The 21,619-nt window shown below is 39.7% G+C and overlaps 1 protein-coding gene across 1 annotated transcript in view; it reads right to left on the reverse strand.

Annotated features, from left to right (window-relative positions):
- Window positions 1-8,164: 8,164 nt before the first annotated feature.
- Window positions 8,165-21,619, reverse strand: part of LOC128534127 (NLR family CARD domain-containing protein 3-like) — a 48,210-nt gene continuing 34,755 nt past the window's right edge. Inside the window, exon 5 of the mRNA XM_053508426.1 lies at window positions 8,165-8,342. Within this exon, the coding sequence (XP_053364401.1) occupies window positions 8,165-8,342 (178 nt within the window). The remainder of the gene's footprint in view (window positions 8,343-21,619) is intronic.

Raw genomic sequence — 21,619 nt, forward strand, 5'->3', positions numbered from 1 at the left:
TGATGATCTGTTGTGATATAAGTACTAAGAGTTTTGAAAATATACCAATTGCTTGTAAAAACTGCGGCAAACCAATTAAAAAAACTGTAATGTTTAATCAATGAATCATTCATTATGTCCATGGATTTTCAACTTGACTGATTGTTGTCTGGTCATTTGTAAGTTACAAATTGCTGCAAGAGCTTTCAATCAAGAAATGTGGAGGTGAAAGGTGTATGATCGCCAGCCACTTGAGCATCTCCCTTCTTCAAACCATGGGTGAAGCTTGTGGTGATATAACTGCTGAGCAATGTCAAGCCTGGATTCGTCATGTCAGGAGACTTTTCCCACGGTGCCTGAACAACGAAGACATCCACTGTGATGTTGATGAAAATTTTTGTTTATATGTGTGTGTTTGTGTATATATATATATATATATATATATATATATAATTTTTGTTTATTTGTCTGAACATACTGTAAGTGTAATATTTGCTGTGTAAAGTTTTGCAGTTCAGTTACACTCATTCAGCACCAAGGACAATTTGAAACGCTTCCCTTGTATTATTTGCTCCTGAATGAAATGATTGGTAAAAGTACTAAGTTGAAAAAAGATCTTACTATTTTGTTTGGGTGATTAAAGCAAATGTTCTCAATATATATCACAATGATCATGTGTTCTGAAACAATGATAAAGTGGAATAAAAATATGTGCAAATACAATGAAATCATGACATCAGATTTGAAAGACTGACTAGTGGTGTTACAAATGTGATCAAATGTGAGTTTTGTACAAAGAGATTTAAAAATGCACACTTTACTTATGAAAATAGTACCAAAACAATAATAATAATTAAAAAAAAACCCTGTAAGTCACAGTTTTACAGTCAGGCAGCCTCTTTGTGGTAATTATTTTACCACATGTTAACATATTATTACATTCCATTATATTGTGATGCATTTTATTTTATTTTATAGTTAAACTGTTGCCAAACATGTTTCCATTGACTAAAACTAGACTAAAATACTTAAGGGTTCGTCTAACTAAAACTTGACTGAACAAAAATAGGATCAGATTAACTAGATATGATTAAAAAAATAATAATAACTAACGGCTACATCTGACTAAGACTAAAATTGAAAATAACTGACAAAATGAACAGTAATACTGATATATAAATATATAAAAGGTATCTAATGCTATGACAACACTACTAATATTGATAGTATTGATAAAGATGTATTTGGATTTGGACTAATGATTCTTCCAAGTTTTCAGTGAGAGCCAATATTGAAAAATCTTAATGTAACGTGCAATTTTTTGTACTTTTTTCATACAACTGAATTTGAACTCGACTAGACTTAAGTATGCACTTTTAAGACATAAATAGATTACAGTTAAATGTATTATAAATGTACTGGATTTACTGTTGAATACAAAAGACTACTTTAATATTGCAACTTAAATACACAAATGCATTTTAAATTATATTTCAGTACCGCTAAATATAACTTAATCCATCCATGACCCTCTTTAGTCCTGGAGGCCAGTGGTGACCATTGTATTTTTTCCCATTTCTACAACTGTAGAAGGACCTCCGGTCAACAATTTGGGAACGGCAGTTATACTAATGTACAGGTCTTTAGACTGTGGGAGGAAACCAGTGTATCCAAAGAAAACCCAGCAAGCACAGGGAGAACATGCAAACTCCATGCACACAGACCTCAGGTGGGAATCGATCCCAGGACCTGGAGATGCAAGGCAACAATGCTAACCACTAAGCCAACATGCCTTAGTACGTATTTGTATCTGTTCAGAGCATATTGTCCGCTCGAAATGTGTTTATTTTAGTAACATCCCAGGGACTATACAAGCATTAATCAGATTCCAGTAGGTCTTTTATTACAGATCTGTTCTCTGATCAGACATTTCTATGTACACATATTCAACATCCACATACAAAATATGAAGGAAGTTGCACCTGAAACAGCAGGAAATGTAATACTTTACTTTAAGAACCTGTGTAAAATTAATTCAATTGGTAAAGGGGGTATTTAAATGTACAATCAAAAAATAACCAGCAAGTGGTAGTAGCTTCTTCTTAACACTTATCCAAGTTGTCTCAAGTTGAACATTCCAACTACTGTACATCTCTCTGTGCATTGATGCCTTTAACTGACTTCACTGTATTTTAATGCACAAAACCCCAGACTTCCCATGACTAACCTCCAGTCCACAGGAGTCTCAGCCTTTATACTGGATACTACCATGTTCGGCTTCATGTAATTTACTGTACTGAATAACCCTCTGACAGAGAAATTCTGCAACTATGTGAAAAACCAAAGTAAGGTATCTATACAAAGGATTGGTGCAACAACTTCTACCTCCAAAGGTGATATTATTCCATTTGCATTTGTTCTTACACCAATGTGTGGAGCTGTCAAAGATCATACAATATAACATCTGAAACATTCATTTTCTTTGCTAATGCAAAGAAAATGCTAATGCTAATGCTGAAAACACTCTATAATCTATAACCAAACCATTACAAAACAACACTTCTTAACATGATCTGTGCAGCATAAGATACCTGCTGTGTAGTAATGAGCAGTGTTACAGTAACTAACTAGAAAGAGAACATGCAATTCAACTTTTTTAAAGCACAAAGAAAGAATATTTTATTGCATCAGATGTAACTGTGACATCCATAATTTGTCAAAAGTTCTAGAATATAAAATATGATTATATTACAATGAACACTGAGTAACTTATGGAAACATTTCTGACCGTAATTTGTAACATAAAAATTATAACAATAATTTCTTTTCTAAAAACATCACAAAAGTAAAAAAAAAACACTTTAAAGAAATATATGCTTATGGAACTGTTGCCAAAATAATTTGGCAATAAAACTCATGTTACATACTTAAGTTAGACTAAATGGATAACGTTGGATAGTATGTAATTTTATTTCTTCAAAATGTATTTTTGGATACAATTGCACAAAGCGTTTAAGTATCTAAGTACAATAAAATTTTATTTATGAAAATTAAGCAAAAGAGCTATATTGTGCATGTGTAAATAGATTTTAACATATGATACAAACAGGGAAATCAGTTATGTTAGAACAGTAACTTCAGGTTAATTGTTTTATTTTATTTATTTATTTTTTAAAGAATAGTCCTAAAGATGTAGAGTAAAAGCACAGGGACACGTGTCTGTAACTCCACTTGTTTGTGTTCGTTACATAAAATTGTGATGCCAGTAACAGTTTATCCTCAAAATATTCCTACATTTACTGCAGGCTGAGAGTCGCTCCATGTTACCTCATGAACACACAATGCTCCATCCAGCTGTGAGTTATTTGGGAAGAAATCCTTGTGAGAACAACGATACATGTTCATATTCAGTCCAGTTGAAGATAATGTGGTTTTTGACATGCTGTTCCAGATAATCTTTCAGGTGTTTTATGGGATTGAGGTCTGGGAATCTAATCCAGGGATCAGAGACCATTATACACTTATACACTCCTCATGTTTTTGGAGTCTGTTTAATGTGTTATATCTCCTAAATGTTCTTCAACATGGAAATACAGGAACACCAGAGTCTTCATCACACTGACACAGATGTTCATCATCGATGGAAACTAAAAGAAAAAAACATGAATTATTATCCACAAGCTGATCTGTTGTCCTTCATGATCATCAGCATGTAATCATCTCATCTCCAAGGGAAACATCATCACCTCCTGTTTGACTTATTACAGCTCAATGTGACATCTTTAGAAATCGTCATTGTGATAAGTTTTTATGAGAATTCAGAAGAAAGTGTACTGTTGATCAGAAACAGGGTAAAGCAGAGACTGTTACTCATTTGTGACATTTTGTAGACTCTGACTGACTCCCGTAACATCAATTTTATATCAATACACTTTACTGAAGACAAAACAGCATCAAAGACAAGTGATGTTTTCTACAGCTGATTTTATTTCATAACCTTTTAATTTAATATTTATTGGAACTAAAGGGAAATGTACAGACTCATGATAATGAGGTTAAATGTTTACTTTAACATTTCTCTAAAAAGCTCTTTACTTACGTCAGTGTCTGTAGTTTGTAATGTTCATCATCCTTAAGAGCAGAGAGACGCTTCAATCCTGAGTCTCCTACGTTATTATAGGACAGATCCAGGTCTCTCAGGTGTGAGGGGTTTGATCTCAGAGCTGAAGTCAGAGCAGCACAGCCTTCATCTGAGACACCACACCACTGCAACCTGTACAGACACAATGACACACACCTCACTCTTGATCTTATACAGAGGAGTAACAGCACCGACACTGATCTGGTTGGAGACAGTTTGTCTGGTTGTGGACTGAGGAACACACACCAAGTCATTCGAATTTCTCTCACTTACAGTCTCAACAAAATCTAACAGCATTCACACACTTTCTTGAGAAGATCAGACTGTCAGTAATCAGACTTTGTGTCTATTTTATAGAAAAAGATCAGACTCTAATTATCTTTTGGAGAAGTTGTTATCTCACTGGTTTATGTACATTTTAAAACCCAGACTGTGAATGTGTAAATGATTTATTCAGTATTGACCGGAACAAATGTTTCTGCGTTTTATTTATACACAATGTGTTTGTTTATTATGACCAGAATTATTATTATCTTACTTCAGTGTCTCCAGTTTACAGAGAGGATTCTCCAGTAGAGCAGAGAGACACTTCACTCCTGAGTCTCCTACATTATTACAGGACAGATCCAGGTCTCTCAGGTGTGAGGGGTTTGATCTCAGAGCTGAAGTCAGAGCAGCACAGCCTTCATCTGAGACCTTACACTTATACAACCTGTAGAGACACAATGACACACACTTCAACAACAGATTTTATCTTGGTTTAAGATTTACTTTAAAGATGCTGTGTTTGTAAAATAAGCTCTTTATAAATAATAACATGGGGATTTAATATCACCTGATTATTCTAACAATGTAGTTAAATGATCAGACAGAGTGTTATATTTAGTTTATCTTATCCATTGTGTACAAATTTATTTATAATGTAGAATCAAGAAAGTAAGTAGTAGTTAGAAACCTGTAAAAACAAATACTGGAATGAATGAAAGATACTATTTAAAAAGTGTAAAGCATTATTATTATTATTATTATTATTATTAATCTTCTTCTTCTTTGTCTTTCGGCTGTTCCCTTTCAGGTGTCGCCACAGCGAATCATCTGCCTCCATCTAACCCTATCCTCTGCATCCTCTTCTCTCACACCAACTAACTTCATGTCCTCTCTCACTGTATCCATAAATCTCCTCTTTGGTCTTCCTCTAGACCTCCTGCCTGGCAGTTCCAACCTCAGCATCCTTCTACCGATATATTCACAATCTCTTCTCTGAACATGTCCAAACCACCTCAATCTGGCCTCTCTGACTTTATCTCCAAAGCATCTAACGTGGGTTGTCCCTCTGATAAACTCATTCTTAATCCTATCCATCCTTGTCACTCCCAAAGAGAACCTCAACATCTTCAGCTCTGCTACCTCCAACTCTGCCTCCTGTCTTTTCTTCAGCGCCACTGTCTCTAAGCCGTAGAGCTGGTCTCACCACTGTCCTGTACACCTTTCCTTTCATTCTCGCTGATACTCTCAAATTTTCCTCCACCTGTTCCCTGCTCTCGCTACAAAGCACAATGTCATCTGCAAACATCATAGTCCATGGGGACTCCTGTCTTACCTCATCTGTCAACCTGTCCATCACCAGAGCAAACAAAAAGGGGCTTAGAGCCGATCCTTGATGCAGACCCACCTCCACCTTGAACTCTTCTGTCACACCTACAGCACATCTTACCACTGTCTTACAGCTCTCATACATGTCCTGCACCACTCTAACATACTTCTCTGCCACTCCAGACTTCCTCATACAATACCACAGCTCCTCTCTTGGCACCCTGTCATACGCTTTCTCTAAATCTAAAAAGACACAATGCAACTCTCTGTTACCTTCTCTGTACTTCTCCGCCAGCATCCTCAAAGCAAATACTGCATCTGATGTACTCTTTCTAGGCATAAAACCATATTGCTGCTCACAAATGCTCACCTCTGCCCTTAACCTAGCTCCCACTACTCTTTCCCACAGCTTCATTGTCTGGCTCATTAGCTTTATACCTCTATAAATGCCACAACTTTGCACATCTCCCTTGTTCTTAAAAATTGGCACCAATACACTTCTCCACCATTCCTCTGGAATCCTCTCACTCTCCAAGATCTTGTTAAACAAACTTGTCAAAAACTCTACTGCCACCTCTCCTAAGCACTTCCATACCTCCACAGGTATGTCATCAGGACCAACAGCCTTTCCACTCTTCATCCTCTTCAACGCCCTTCTCACCTCACTTCTACCAATATTTGGTACTTACTGTTCCACAACAGTCACCTCTTCTACTCTTTGTTCTCTTTCGTTTTCCTCATTCATCAACTCCTTAAAGTACTCCTTCCATCTTCCCATCACCCTCCTGGCATCTGTCAGTACATTTCCATCTCTATCTTTAATCACTCTAACCTGCTGCACATCCTTCCCATCTCTATCTCTCTGCCTTGCCAACCTGTACAGATCCCCCTCTCCCTCCTTACTGTCTAGCCTAGCATACAAGTCCTCATATGCTCTTTGTTTGGCCTTTGCCACCTCTACCTTCACCTTACTCTGCATCTCCCTGTACTCCTGTCTACTCTCTTCAGTCCTCTCAGTGTCCCACTTCTTCTTAGCTAGCCTCTTTCCTTGTATATTTCCTGGACTTCCTCATTCCACCACCTAGTTTCCTTGTCCACTTTTCCCCTTACCTGATGATACACCAAGTACCCTTCTACCTGTCTCCCTAATCACATTGGCTGTAGTTGTCCAGTCAACTGAAAGCACCTCCTGACCACCTATAGCCTGTCTCAACTCCTCCCTAAAGACTTCACAACATTCTTCCTTTCTCAGCTTCCACCACTTTGTCCTCTGCTCTGCCTTTGTCCTCTTCGCCTTCCTCACCACCAGGGTTATTAATAATAATAATAATAATAATACCATTCATGTCTCTTTTAAACCAGAACAGTTATCAAAAGAATAAAATGTTTCTGAATTATAAAACTCATGGAGCGTAAAAATGTCTACAAATTTAGTTCATCAGGATCTTCAGGTTTAACTTTACAGAGAATAAAAGATTTTACAGGAGAATGAGTTAAAAAAAAGTGTGGAAAACTTTTACATGTTATTTTGTCCTCCTCTCTAAACATTAGCAGCGTGTTTGTTGGGAGCAGGTGCCAGGTCTCCAGTGTTCATGAGAACTTGAGCTTTTTTTGACTCACCAGTGTGGACTAATTGTAGTTCTGACATTTTTATGTACATTAATTATATCATCTGATCATACACACTAATAAGTATGATTGATCATAATGTGTAATGTGTCCAGATAAAAAATGATTTCTCATGCTCCCTAAACCCCTCTTTTACCATCTAGTCACTCAATCTACTGGTTAAGGTGTTAGACTAATAATCAGAAGGTCTCAGGTTCAAACCCCAACACCACCAAGTTGCCACTGTTGGGCCCTTGAGCAAAGCCTTAACTGTCAACTGCTCAGATGTACAATGACATAAATGAAAATGTAATGTAAATCTAAGTCCTGGAATATGGCCGTATCATCTGGAAGAAAAACTCCATAGATGTGATAACCTTCATTTTATTGCTCCATAACGTTACTGAGTCTAGACCTGAGCAACTGATCAACCCCAGATCATAACACTGTCCCCAGAGGCTTGTACAGTGGACACTATGCATGATGGGAGCATCAAAATTCTTTTGATTGTGTAAAGCTGCTTTGGGACAATGACAGTTGTTAAAAGCGCTATACAAATAAAATTGAATTGAATAAATGATCAGTCTTAGAACTTTTCAACATTTATCTGAAGAGATAAGTGATGTGTTAATGACTTATTTGTTGTGGACTGAGGAACACACACCAAGTCATTAGAATGTCTTTCACTTACATTCTCAACAGAATCTATCAGAATTAACACAATGATTTATTCAGTATTGACCAGAACAAATGTGTCTGTGTTTAATTAATACACAATGTGTTTATTATTATGACCTGGTGGATCATTAGACAGTTTTATTATTAATATTTTAAAATGTGATCTTACTTCAGTCTCTCGAGTTTACAGAGAGGATTCTCCAGTAGAGCAGAGAGACACTTCACGTCTGAGTCTCGTACATTATTATAGGACAGATCCAGTTCTCTCAGGTGTGAGGGGTTTGATCTCAGAGCTGAAGTCAGAGCAGCACAGCCTTCATCTGAGACACCACAATTATACAACCTGTAGAGACACAATGACAAAATGTAAAAACGTCTACAAATTGAGTTCATCACCTTCTTCAGGTTGAGAAGATCAGACTGTCAGTAATCAGACTTTGTGTGTATTTTATAGAAAAAGATCAGACTCTAATTATCTTTTGGAGAAGTTGTTATCTCACTGGTTCATGTACATTTTAAAGCCCAGACTGTGAATGTGTAAATGATTTATTCAGTATTGACCAGAATAAATGTGTCTGTGTTTCAAATGTAACAATATATACAAAATGTGTTTATCATTCTGACCAAATTGCAAATTAGATCATAGCTAATTATTAATGTTTTAAAATATAATCTTACCTCAGTGTCTCCAGTTTACAGTGAGGATTCTCCAGTAGAACAGAGAGACACTTCACGTCTGAGTCTCCTACATCATTACAGGACAGATCCAGGTCTCTCAGGTGTGAGGGGTTTGATCTCAGAGCTGAGGCCAGAGCAACACAGCCTCCATCTGAGACACCACACTTATACAACCTGTAGAGACACAATGACACACACTTCAACAAATGTTTATCCTGGTTTAAGACTTACTTTAAAAATGATGAGTTTGTAAAATGAGCTCATTATTCACAATGACATGGGGATTTAATATCACCTGATTATTCTAATTAACAATGTAATTAAAATTATTAAACTGAGTGTCACAACTACAAATTGAGTTCATCAGCTTCTGCAGGTTTAACTTCACAGAGAATAAAAGTTCTACAGGAGAATGAGATGAAAACAGAGGATCAGAGGTGCTGAGCTTTTAGTGCATTTTAAAAAGGATCTGACAAAAAGTGTGGAAAAATCAGAAGTGTGTCTGGTTACATATTCATATAATAAAGTGTGTGAGATTAACACTCATCAGTTTTGTTATTTTGTCCTCCTCTCTAAACCAGGTGTAAATTAGCACCTAATCAAAAACGACATTATTTTAATTATATCTGTATCATAAACATACAGTAGTGATGGTGCACTGTGATCTCCTTTCATACACACACCTACTGATCCTGTTCTCACCTTCAGCTCTGTGTTACTGTAGGAACGTGTTTGAGTCAGTGGGTTTATTCAGAAACTTCATGACAAAATGTTAAATAATACGAAACTGTTTTAGGATCTTAGTGAAATAACTATTGAGGAAAACTGCATGGTTTTAATCCTGCTCGTCATGTCTACAGCTGCTTTCGGCGACCCTGTTTATAACAACTAGACAGAGACACTGAAAGAACATTCACTCACAGAATAAACACTGTTCCAGCTTTAAATACAGAAATAACAACAAAATGATTGTTAATGTGGTTTACATTTTTTGGCAGCTATAGCTCATTTAAAAAAAAAAAAGTCTTTACAACAGTCAAAACAACATTAATGTCTAAATTTAGTTCCAATTTTAAAGATTTTTTTCATCTTATTGCTGTATTTAAACTTTGTGGGTCACACACAGTGCTTTTAGTTTGTGTCTCAGGTACAGTTTGTGTGATTAGTTACAGTGTTTTAGTAAATTTCACAATAAGTTCAGACACATTGCAGTCACATCAAGTCAGGTTTTGTGCTGCAGCTTCTCACGTACACACATCTGACCCAAAGACTCGGACAACCCAAAGCAAAGAAACTCCAAGATAAGATCCCTAGTAAACAGAGTTTAGCAGTGTGTGTCAACACTTAGTATCTTTGTCAGGTTGGGTGACATTTTGTATAACTTGGGGTCTTGATTTGCCAGATTTTGCTGGTGTCTGTTATATTGTTGATCAGCTCTTTTCCTTATGTCATTTCAAGGATTGGTCTTAATCATCTGGATTATGCACATATTTAGCATAATGAGCAATATCACACACTCGAGATACACACACTACCTCACAATAAGTTAGGAATATTGTGAGAGACTTAGTGGATGTCATACATACGGTGTTTGTTTTACTTCAGACATTTTTGGGATAGGGAGGCTGTATTGGGGTGATAGACACACCTCATTTTGTGTTTTCCATGTAATGGTCCCATTGTGTACAGGTGTGCTTTATATTGGGGCCAATCCCAAAAGACAACCTTTTCTATTGTGGCTCATTAATTTTAATGAATTTTTAAGATGCTGGTCTCAAAAAAGTTGGGACAGAAGCATGTTTACCATGGTGCAGCATCTCCTCTTTAAACAGTTTGGAGACGTCTCGGCATTGATTTTATGAGTTTCTGGAGTTTCAGTGTTGGAATTTGGTCCCATTGTTTCCAGCTGCTGAAGAGTTTGTGGTCGCTTTAACGTATTTTAGTTTAAAAATGCATCAAATGTTTTCTAAGGTGAAAAATCTGGACTGCAGGCAGGCCAATTCAGCACCCGAACCCTTCTACTACGAAGCCATACTGTTGAAATACTGTAGCTGCAGTATGTCTTTTTAGATTGTACTGCAAAAATACACAAGGCCTACCCTGAAATAGACATAGTCTTAAACTTTGATATACCTTTCAGCCTTTATAATGCTTTTTAAAACATGCAATCTGCCCATACTGTATGCACTTATGCACCCCATACCATCAGAGATGCTGGCTTTTGAACTGAACAGGGATGACAAACTGGAAGGTCTCCCTCCTCTTTAGCCCAGAGAACACGGCGTCTATGATTTCCAACAAGAATGTAAGATTTGGACTCATACAGGGTCTGAGCTTTATGTCCCAAGAGACACTGTAGCAATTGTGTTGAATGTCCTACAAATAGCAGGGGCACAAAGGCATTTTTGAAGTTCTTCAGGAGACACTTTAGCAGTTGCAAGGGCAGGAAGGCATTATCATTACATCGTACACAGCAGATCATTACATGACTAGAGGAGTGTGATATTTAAATTTAAATAGGTATGAAAAAACTTAAGATATCCCATGACCGTATGAGCTTGCTTGTCCACATCTAGGTTATGGAAAATAATACGTAGTTCATTGTAAAAACACAGTTATTATGAATGACTGAAATGAGCAAAAAAAACTAGTATTTTATTGAGGACAGATTTTATTCTGTAAACAGGAAATAAGCTACTTTAGTAAAAAGCCTCTGCGCTAAGCGCATGTATAGAGCGTTAGCAGCGTGTTGTGCCAGGGCGGAGTGTGTGCGCCACTCATGACTTTGGAAGTAGTAACCGGTGACTTTACTTACTTTACTAAACATATTTTGATATATTTTTTTTAAGTTTATTCCTTATTTATTGCTCCCATGGTTTCTGTAAAGCTGCTTTGTGACAATGACCGTTATTAAAAGCGCTATATAAATAAAATAACATGTTGTAATTGGATTGTGTAACTTTTATTACACTGTATGCTGTTAACTGAGGATTTTACTATAACTACTATTTAACTATAGTATTTCTCTTTTGTGCTTAATGCATTTCATTTATATCTGACTTTAATCTCATTATGGTTACTGAGATGGCGCCGCGGATGGCTGCCTCGGTGTGGAGCTCTCTATCTGTCTTACTGTTTTTGTTAGTTTGTCCTGTTTTTTGTTTCTCAAATGTTATCACTTATACCAGAGATGAACTGCTGAACATTCAGCAGGACACATCACACAATTTTCAACCAGTTTTCGACTTCTCAAATGTTTTTCTGAACATTGTAACCGGCGGAGCAGCGGCACTGTTGAAATGCTTTAAGAAGCGCAGGCGGGGGAAGAGGGCCGGCGCGCTCGTCAAGCTCCGACAGCGCGGCTTTAGAACTGCGCTGCCGAGTATACATCTGGCGAATCTCCGCTCTTTACCCAATAAAATGGACGAACTTTTCCTGCTCTCCAGGAAAAATAAGGACTTTTCAAACTCTGCTGCGCTGTGTTTCACGGAAACCTGGCTGAATGAAGCCATTCCGGACAACGCGCTACACCTGCCGGGCTTCCAGCTGTTCAGAGCGGATCGCGACACGGAATCAACGGGGAAATCGCGAGGCGGTGGGACATGCTTTTAAATCAATAAACGTTGGTGTACAAATGTGACACCATTGAAGAAGATGTGCTGTCTTGATCTAGAGGCATATTTCATCAACTGCAAGCCTTTCTATTCGCCGCGGGAGTTTACCTAGTTCATTCTTGTGAGTGTGTACATCCCTCCACAAGCGTGTGTGAACGCAGCATTGCAACAGCTGGCTGCTCACATCACAGACACGGAGCAACAACACCCGGACTCGGTTTTAATTATACTTGGGGATTTTAACAAAGCAAACCTTAAACGTGAACTGCCTAAATACAAACAGCACATTACATGCCCCACCAGAGACAAAAATACTTTGGATCACTGCTACACCACAATAAAGGATGCATATCGCTCTATCCCCAGAGCAGCTTTAGGACTTTCTGACCACTGCCTGGTTCATCTTCTCCCGACCTATAGGCAAAAACTTAAAACTGCTAAGCCTGTAGTAAGGACAGTAAAGAGATGGACCAGTGAAGCAGAGCAGGAATTACAGGCCTGTTTTGACTGCACTAATTGGAGTGTTTTTGAAGCTGCTGCCACCAATCTGGACGAGCTCACAGATTCTGTAACATCCTACATCAGTTTCTGTGAGGACATGTGCATCCCTACCAGGACTTTTTTAACATATAACAATGAAAAACCATGGTTTACAGCAAAACTCAGACAGCTTCGTCAGGCCAAAGAGGATGCCTACAGGAGTGGGGACAGGATCTTGTACAAACAGGCCAGGAACACACTAACAAGGGCAATCAGAGCGGCTAAGAGAAGCTACTCTGAAAAACTAGAAAATCAGTTTTCTGTAAACGACCCTGCTTCTTTGTGGAAAGGCCTGAAAACCATCACTAACTGCAAGACGCCAACCCCCAACTCTGTAGGGAATCAACAACTGGTTGATGACCTGAATGAGTTCTATTGTAGATTTGAAACACCCAGTTTCACACCACACCCCTGTCCTGACCCTCTTCCTACACCACCATTATCACCCAGTTTCACACCACACCCCTGTCCTGACCCTCTTTCTACACCACCATTATCACCTCTAGCAACCATCCTCTCTTCCCCCCCTGCACTCCAGGTCTGTGAAAAGGATGTTCGCCAGATCTTTCTAAAACAAAAGAGAAGGAAAGCTCCAGGCCCAGACGGCGTGACACCAGCCTGTCTGAAATCCTGTGCTGACCAGCTGGCTCCCATCTTTACACAGATCTTCAACAGATCACTGGAACAATGTGAAGTGCCTTTGTGCTTTAAACGTTCCACAATCATCCCCATTCCAAAAAAACCTAAAATCACAGGACTTAATGACTACAGACCAGTCGCCCTAACATCTGTGGTCATGAAGTCATTTGAAAGACTGGTGTTGGCCTATCTGAGGGACATCACAGGACCCTTACTGGACCCCCTGCAGTTTGCCTATAGAGCAAACAGGTCTGTTGATGATGCAGTCAACATGGGACTGCACTTCATCCTCCAACATCTGGACAAACCAGGGGCTTATGCAAGGGTCATGTTTATAGACTTTTCATCAGCTTTTAATACGATCATCCCAGCACTGCTTCAGACCAAACTAAACCAGCTCTCTGTTCCTAGCTCTATCTGTCACTGGATCACCAGCTTTCTGACAGACAGGCAGCAGGTAGTGAGACTGGGGGAATTCATGTCCAACAGCCACACCACCAATACTGGAGCCCCTCAGGGATGCGTTCTTTCCCGACTGCTTTTCTCCCTGTACACCAATGACTGCACCTCTACAGACCCCACTGTCAAGCTCCTGAAATTTGCAGATGACACCACAATCATCGGCCTCATTCAGGACGGTGACGAGTCTGCTTACAGAAGTGAGGTTAAGCAGCTGGCTGTCTGGTGCAGTCACAACAACCTGGAGCTGAACACGCTCAAAACAGTGGAGATGATTGTGGACTTCAGGAGGAACCCACCTGCACTTCCCCCACTCACCATCATGAACAGCACTGTGACAGCAGTAGAGTCATTCCGGTTCCTGGGCACGACCATCTCTCAGGACCTGAAGTGGGACATTCACATTGACTCTATTGTTAAAAAGGCCCACCAGAGGTTGTATTTCCTTCGCCAGCTAAAGAAATTCAACCTGCCACAGGAGCTGCTCACACAGTTCTACTCAGCCGTCATTGAATCCGTCCTGTGCACTTCAATAACTGTCTGGTTTGGCTCAGCTACGAAAACAGACATCAGAAGACTACAAAGGACGGTTCGGACTGCTGAAAGAATTATTGGCACTGCCCTGCCCACGCCACAAGAACTGTACACATCCAGAGTGAGAAAAAGGGTTCGGAATATCACTTTGGACCCCTCACACCCAGGCCACCTTTTATTTGAACTTTTGCCGTCGGGTCGACGCTATAGAGCACCTAACACTAGGACAGTCAGGCACAAAAACAGTTTTTTTCCCCAGGCAATCTCCCTCATGAACAGTCAAACATCAACTGTCAATAAATATATGTGCAATATTGTGTACAGTATCACAGTGCAATATACTGTATAATACCACAGATTTCAAATATTTATATAACTTATTTAAAAAGTATCTCACACCCTACTCCATTTGATGTCAAATGTTTTTTTTTTTTTTTTTTGGTCGTGCTGTTTTAGTCTTGTCATTTGTTTTCTGTTCTGGAAGCTCTGTCACTAAAACAAATTCCTTTTACGTGTAAGCGTACTTGGCAATAGAACTCTTTCTGATTCTGATTCTGATTACGGTCTTATATATGGCTCATTTGCTTCTCCTTCAAACGCAGTTCTGTTTCTCATGTACATCTGAGATTTCTCAAATGTTTCTTACGTTTACCTCGGGTTGGGTCTCAGTTATGTCAGCTTAAGGTCAGCTTTAGAAGAAATAAAAAGGACAAGGTCGAGCTTGTAATGAGACAGCACGATTCCATCTCATGAGACAAGAAAAAGCTCATTCTGAGCAACAACATTTTGCTATGGGAAACCATCAGTGTGGACTGAAAAGAAACAATCTTCCTCCTCAGGACATGATAATAAACCTAAAACTTCTGCTTCAGTCTCACTATTAGAGAATGTGTCTTACTGAGAAGCAGGTCATGTGACTCTCAGAGAGATGATCTTACCTCAGTCTCTCCAGTTTACAGTCAGGATTCTCCAGTACAGCACAGAGACACTTCACTCCTGAGTCTCCTACATGATTAAAGGACAGATCCAGGTCTCTCAGGTGTGAGGGGTTTGATCTCAGAGCTGAAGTCAGAGCAGCACAGCCTTCATCTGAGACATCACACAACTCCAACCTGTAGAGAAACAATGACACACACTTCACTCTTTTGATCTCAGGCAGAGGAGCAGCTCTGATTTTGCTCTGGTTGTAGACAGTTTGTCTTGTTGTGGACTGAGGAATAGGGAGGCTAAAATGGACATCAGGATTTTTCTTCACTCGAATTGTGATCCACGTGATTCTAATTTTTTTTAACCAAAACATTTGTTGCACTCAAGTGAAAAAACAAAACAAAAAACAAAAAGGGTCTCCACTTGTGATGCGCGGGTCGGGTATTTTTCCAATAAATAGACATACTAGGCATTGTAATTCAAATAAAAACAGCCTTTATTTCAGCCTGAACGTGCTTGGAAACATCGCCCTGTAAACTGGCAACAACATATGATTATAAATGTGAATGATAAATCAGGTCATATTAATAACAAGATAATAATACACATTTTAAACATTTACAAAGTAGCATTTGTAATCTAGGCTAAACAATTTTTTTATTTTAGATTTGTATAGGGCAGGCCTACAGTTTACAGCCTACGCTAAATACCCACTGACATTTTTTTGTTCATTTAGATCACACGAAAATGTTCATTTAGAGTTTTTACATTCGCTGTGCGAAAAAAGAATTCTAAAACAGATTCTCCCGTGCCTCGTCTTTCATCTTCACTTTTATTTCTTTATTTTTGATGTGACTGGCAGCGGTAGCTGCTTGGCGCTTTCGTAACTTGTCACGTGACGTAACCTTATCAAAGAACTTAATAAAATATGAAAATAGATATTCCCGAATATTTAATATAGGCTATAGGGAATTGCACGCAACATACATGGATTTTTTATTTAATTTTGTTTTTAATTACCCACCCGTGGGTTACTTGTGGGGTCCGCGAGTTACCAGACGACCCGCGCATCACTAGTCTCTACACAGAACTTTTACTCTTAACAAACAAGAACAAAAAAACATAAGAAGCATGAAAAGGAGCCAATCAGAAACAGGTTGTCAGCATGTACCCCCTCCAGCTTCTGATTGGCTGGTACTGTCCCTCCTCTAGCATCTGATTGGATGAAATTACAGTGTGATCTGAATGCAGGGAAACACATGCACGTGAATCTCCGTCAGAAATGAGATGCGTCTATACATCAATCAAGATCGAGATTTTTTTTTCCTGATCGTTTATTATTATGACCTGGAGGTGGATTAGATCATGTTTTGGTATTACTGGTTTAATATATATAATATAATCTTACCTCAGTGTCTCCAGTTTACAGAGAGGATTCTCCAGTAGAGCAGAGAGACACTTCACTCCTGAGTCTCCTACATGATTATAGGACAGATTCAGCTTTCTCAGGTGTGAGGGGTTTGATCTCAGAGCTGAAGTCAGAGCAGCACAGCCTTCACCTGAGACACCACAATTATACAACCTGTAGACACAACAACACACTCCATAAGCTTCATCATCTTGCTTTCAGATTTACTTTGAAGATAGTGTGAATGTAAAATGAGTTTATTATTTAGATTGACAGTTTTATTAGTTTCTCTCATCTGTTGTGTGTGATATTAACCCATCAGCAGCTGAAGCTAAAACAGGGAACAGACTGACTATGACCTTTAATCAGAGCAAGACAAAGAGAGTTTTATTTTAGTCTCCAGTGTTGGGGAAGTTATTTAAAAAAAGTAATCTACTACAAATTACTAATTACTACTTTAAAATAGTATTTTGATTACGTTACTGATTATTACATGTAAAAAGTAATCAGATTACTAATTACGTTACTTTGAAAACATCTGCATGCGTCTATAATGGGCGTGCGCGCCTCAACATGTTGTCGCTCCTCGCTCACTCCCTAGGCTCCCTACGCAGGCGTCTTCCCCTTCTGCAGGTCTCCGAGCTGAATCCTCAGCTTTTTCCCCTTTCTCCCTCCTTAAATTCAATTCAATTAAATTTTATTTGTATAGCGCTTTTAACAATTGACATTGTAGGAAATATTTAACTTTAAGTGTGTTTCATGATATTCTGTGTGTGTGAGAAAAGAGTGTTTTTCTTTCTTTTACCTCGACATGCTGCGCTTTCAATAAACACATTCTATAATAGTTTATGTTAAAGGTCGTAAATGCAGAGCTACTCCAAAGTTTATGTTCTTTTTCACCTTATCTTTTATAAACATTCCAGACCAGATGTAAACGCTCCTGCACCCACCTTTTGTTGGTTCTTTGTGTGTGTGCGTATATAGACTCCTGTCTCCCACAATAAACTTTGAACATCTCACTGACCACTGAATTGTGTGTGTTTCATTGAGGGGTTCCCTGGTACCAGGCGGAACAAGCAGAATACAGCACTGAGTAGACAAAAGGGGGTCTACCATAATTCAAGAAATCCTTACAGACATTGTCGGAAAGCAGCTTTACACAATCAAAGGAATTATTTAAGTTTGTATGAGATGTGAATGTGTATGAATCAAAATGATAAGATTATCCCTGATGACGTAATGGGAAGAAACCTTGAGAGGAACCAGACTCAACAGGGAACCCATCCTCATCTGGGTGAAACAGAGAGCAGGGATTGATCTGCACTCATACTGTGTGAGACTAGAAGTTCAGTATAACAGGAGATGTGTTAAGTTAAAATGAAGTCCAGTACTGAACTATCGGGCGACTAAAGTCACAAGTCCTCAGAGAACAGCTGTCTGCATCAGCCGAGGACAGGACCGTCTTCGTAGAAACGCTTCTCTTCTTTAACCCTTCTCCTCCCTCGTGTTTTTTAAATAAAATTACCCCTTTTCCTGTAAGACCTCGCCTCGTGTCCGTGTGTCTGTGCAAAAAAAGGTGAACCCGTTAAAACATCAAATGTAAAATTACAAAACTCTCTGACGATTGATTAAAGCACATGATCATTAACTGATGCTGTCACGCAAAATGTGATTTTTAAATGCATTTTGATTATTTTTTAAGCACTACATTTATAACATTAGTAACAATGTTATTGACATTGGTAACTGTAATTTAATTACATGGATTTAAAATGTAACCTGGTACATTACAGCGTTATAAGGAAAAGTAATTGGATTACAGTAACGCGGTACACAGTAACACATTATACCCAATTCTGTTAGTCACTCATATGATGTGTTCACCACTAGATCTGGACTGAGCTCACCTTCCTCAGGTCTGACCACCCCAGTGCAGTAGTCCCTGAGCTGTATGTAATCCTCTGATCAAGTATAGACCTCCACAACTGTATAGACTGTGTAACAACAGAAACTAATCTCACCCCTATCCCTGCTGCTACAGTATGTCCTCCGGGTGAAGAAATTAAAGTAAGTATAAAACACTCTACAAGTATAAATCCACTAACATGGCCTGTAGAGCCGATACTAGTTTGGGAAGTGGATTGAAGTTCTTCCTTTGTACAATTTTTTTGATGACCAATGATGACCTCATCACTTATATAGGCATCTCTTTGTTGAATGAACAGCTACTGTACCAAATGCAAATGTAACTACAGGCCTTTGATCTGCTTAATCAATCATGGAGTAATGAGGGAACCGGCCGCACCTGTCCATGCAACTACTTGTCAGCTGTTTGTTCTATTATTTATGACCCCATATCGTGTGTGAGTGAGAGTGTGCGTGTAAAAAATTAACTTTTGTTCCAAAATCCTTTAACCTGATTATACACCAGTGTTCTAAACCAAACACGTTTGACCAGTGCTGATTTACACTGAAGTGAAATAATCTTACTAGAGACGAGTTTTTCATAAGAGAAAAAGAGCTACTTTGCACTTTCTTAGTTGAAGTACTGAGAGCATCAGTGTGAGTGAAGCTGGCATCACAAAATTCACAACAAAATTCATTCACCTTATCTAGTGTCTTTAGGAAGATTACACTAGCACTGTTCATTCATGAAGCTGACATGATGTTACTGCACCCACTACATTCCCTCCTGCTGAGCAGCGTTCTTACACACTCATTGTACACACAACATTCACACCTTGTCAGATTGTTATCCCTTCATGAACACTGGTGTCTGAAATGCACACTTTTCCGGCATGATTTGCAGACTCTACTCCTGTAGTAGAAAGTCTGGGTGCCACAGGTGAAGAATGCCAGCCCCCGACTCCGGCATTAGAGCTCTTACAGCGGGCCGAGTGGGTGACGACTCGGCGGCATACTCGCTCAGTCAAAGCTAACGCTAAGGCTAGCCCACCGGAGCACACCTCCTCCACACTTCACGTGTCCAACAGGTTTGCTCTCCTCAGTGATGCACCCACTGTGAAACCTGAAAGAGCTCTGGTTATAGGAGACTCTTACTGAGGCACATAAAATTAGCCAGGCCTTTAGGGGCTCCAACGGCAGTGGTTAGGTGTTAGGTAAATTACTAAATTTAATTACCCAACACCAGAAGCCAGAGCACCGAATATAGCAGGTAATCTTAGGGCTCTAGGACAGCATAGGTTCTCTAAGATAGTGATACATTCAGGAGCTACTGATATACACCTTCATCAATCAGAGGTTAGTAAGAGTAACTTTTCAAAGGTGTTTAAATTAGCGGAGATAATGACTGATGTCCGATGTCTCTGGATGTCGCTGGATGTCCAGGTGGTGCTCCGAAAATAATGTGGGCTTTATAGACAATTGAAAGACCTGTAAGGGCAAAGCTGGCCTGTTAGGGCGGGACGGTGTCCATCCCACTCAGGAAGGTGCTGCTCTCATTTCCTGTAGTATAGCTCATATACCTTATTTCCACTACACTGGTGCTGGTGCCAGGTGCCGAACCGCATTTACACTATACAGGAGTTCAGCGGGAGCTGCATGATAATACGTCACAGGCCACGCCCACTAAACAGAAACGACCATGGCCGAAGTCAGTTTACTGGTTATTCTCCAAACTATGAAAATGTATTTCAGTATCCAAAGGCAGCTTATTCGACGTGTTATAACCGCTGAAAGAGATCGACATAGATAACTTGCTTATTCACTATTTGGTCGGTTGTTCGTGTGAAGCCTGCGACTATTAGTTCTTCTCTTATTTCCTCATACACTTTTTTTTTTTTTTTTTTCCCGGCCTGTCAGTATCACAGATAACACATAGCAGAGAGTATGTGTAGCTGTTCTATCATCATTCACAGTTTTTTTTGTTTTTTTTAATATTTATTTATTTATTTATTTATTTTGTTTGTTTCCCATATTATAACAGACAAGACCGGGGACCAAAAAAAGAGAAGAGAGAGTAAAAAAAAAAAAAAAAAAAGAATAAAAATAAATAAACAAACACACATTTAAGTGGAAAAAAAAAGGGAAAAGAAAGAAAAAAAAAAAAGAAGGGGGGGGGTGAGAGGGGGGAGTAAATATATTCAAAATTCGCTTCCGCACCTGCCGAAGAAAAAGAGAAAAAACAACAGCAGAGAAACCGCAGCCACAACCAACACCTGCACGACTTGCGGCAAACCACAAATCCCAAAACCTGTTGAGCAGCGCACATAATAAAATATTTTGAAATAAACATTTTGTTTTGAAGCAACAGCAAAGACAGTGTGTGTGTGAGCACCTGTTTGTACACCAGTGTGAACGTTTGTGTGCACACCTGTGTGTGTGAGCGCGCTTGTTTTCATAGGGCTCCTCCATGTAAATGTTTAATAGTGTGTGTGGGGGACCACAGTCCCATCCCGCGAGGCATGGAGCAGATACGGCGGAGACACGAGTCCCAGACATCCAGAGGCCCCCCAGAGCACAGGAGTCTCAGGAGAACCACCGCAGGGACAGCCCCCCACCCCGAAAGGGGCAGCGGAGAGCCCAGAGGGGGGGCATCTAGCAGCCCCAGTGCAGACGCCCCAGGGGGCCGTGGTGACAGGACCGCAGGCTCCGCCGGTGGTCGTCCATTCCGAGGCAGTCCGGTCCCTGGGTCCAGAGATCCCAGGGCCCCCCCCCCCATTCACCAGCCGGTGCCCCGCCCAGCCCGGAGAGCCAGATCCCGCCCAGCGACCGCCGCGAGTGAGCCAGCGCTCACCCGAGCGCCCCGCCCCGGAGCGAGAAACCAACAACCCACCAGCGGCTGGGGGCACCCCACAGCTG

Source organism: Clarias gariepinus, chromosome 12 (assembly GCF_024256425.1).
Source record: "Clarias gariepinus isolate MV-2021 ecotype Netherlands chromosome 12, CGAR_prim_01v2, whole genome shotgun sequence".
Classification (NCBI taxonomy): domain Eukaryota; kingdom Metazoa; phylum Chordata; class Actinopteri; order Siluriformes; family Clariidae; genus Clarias; species Clarias gariepinus.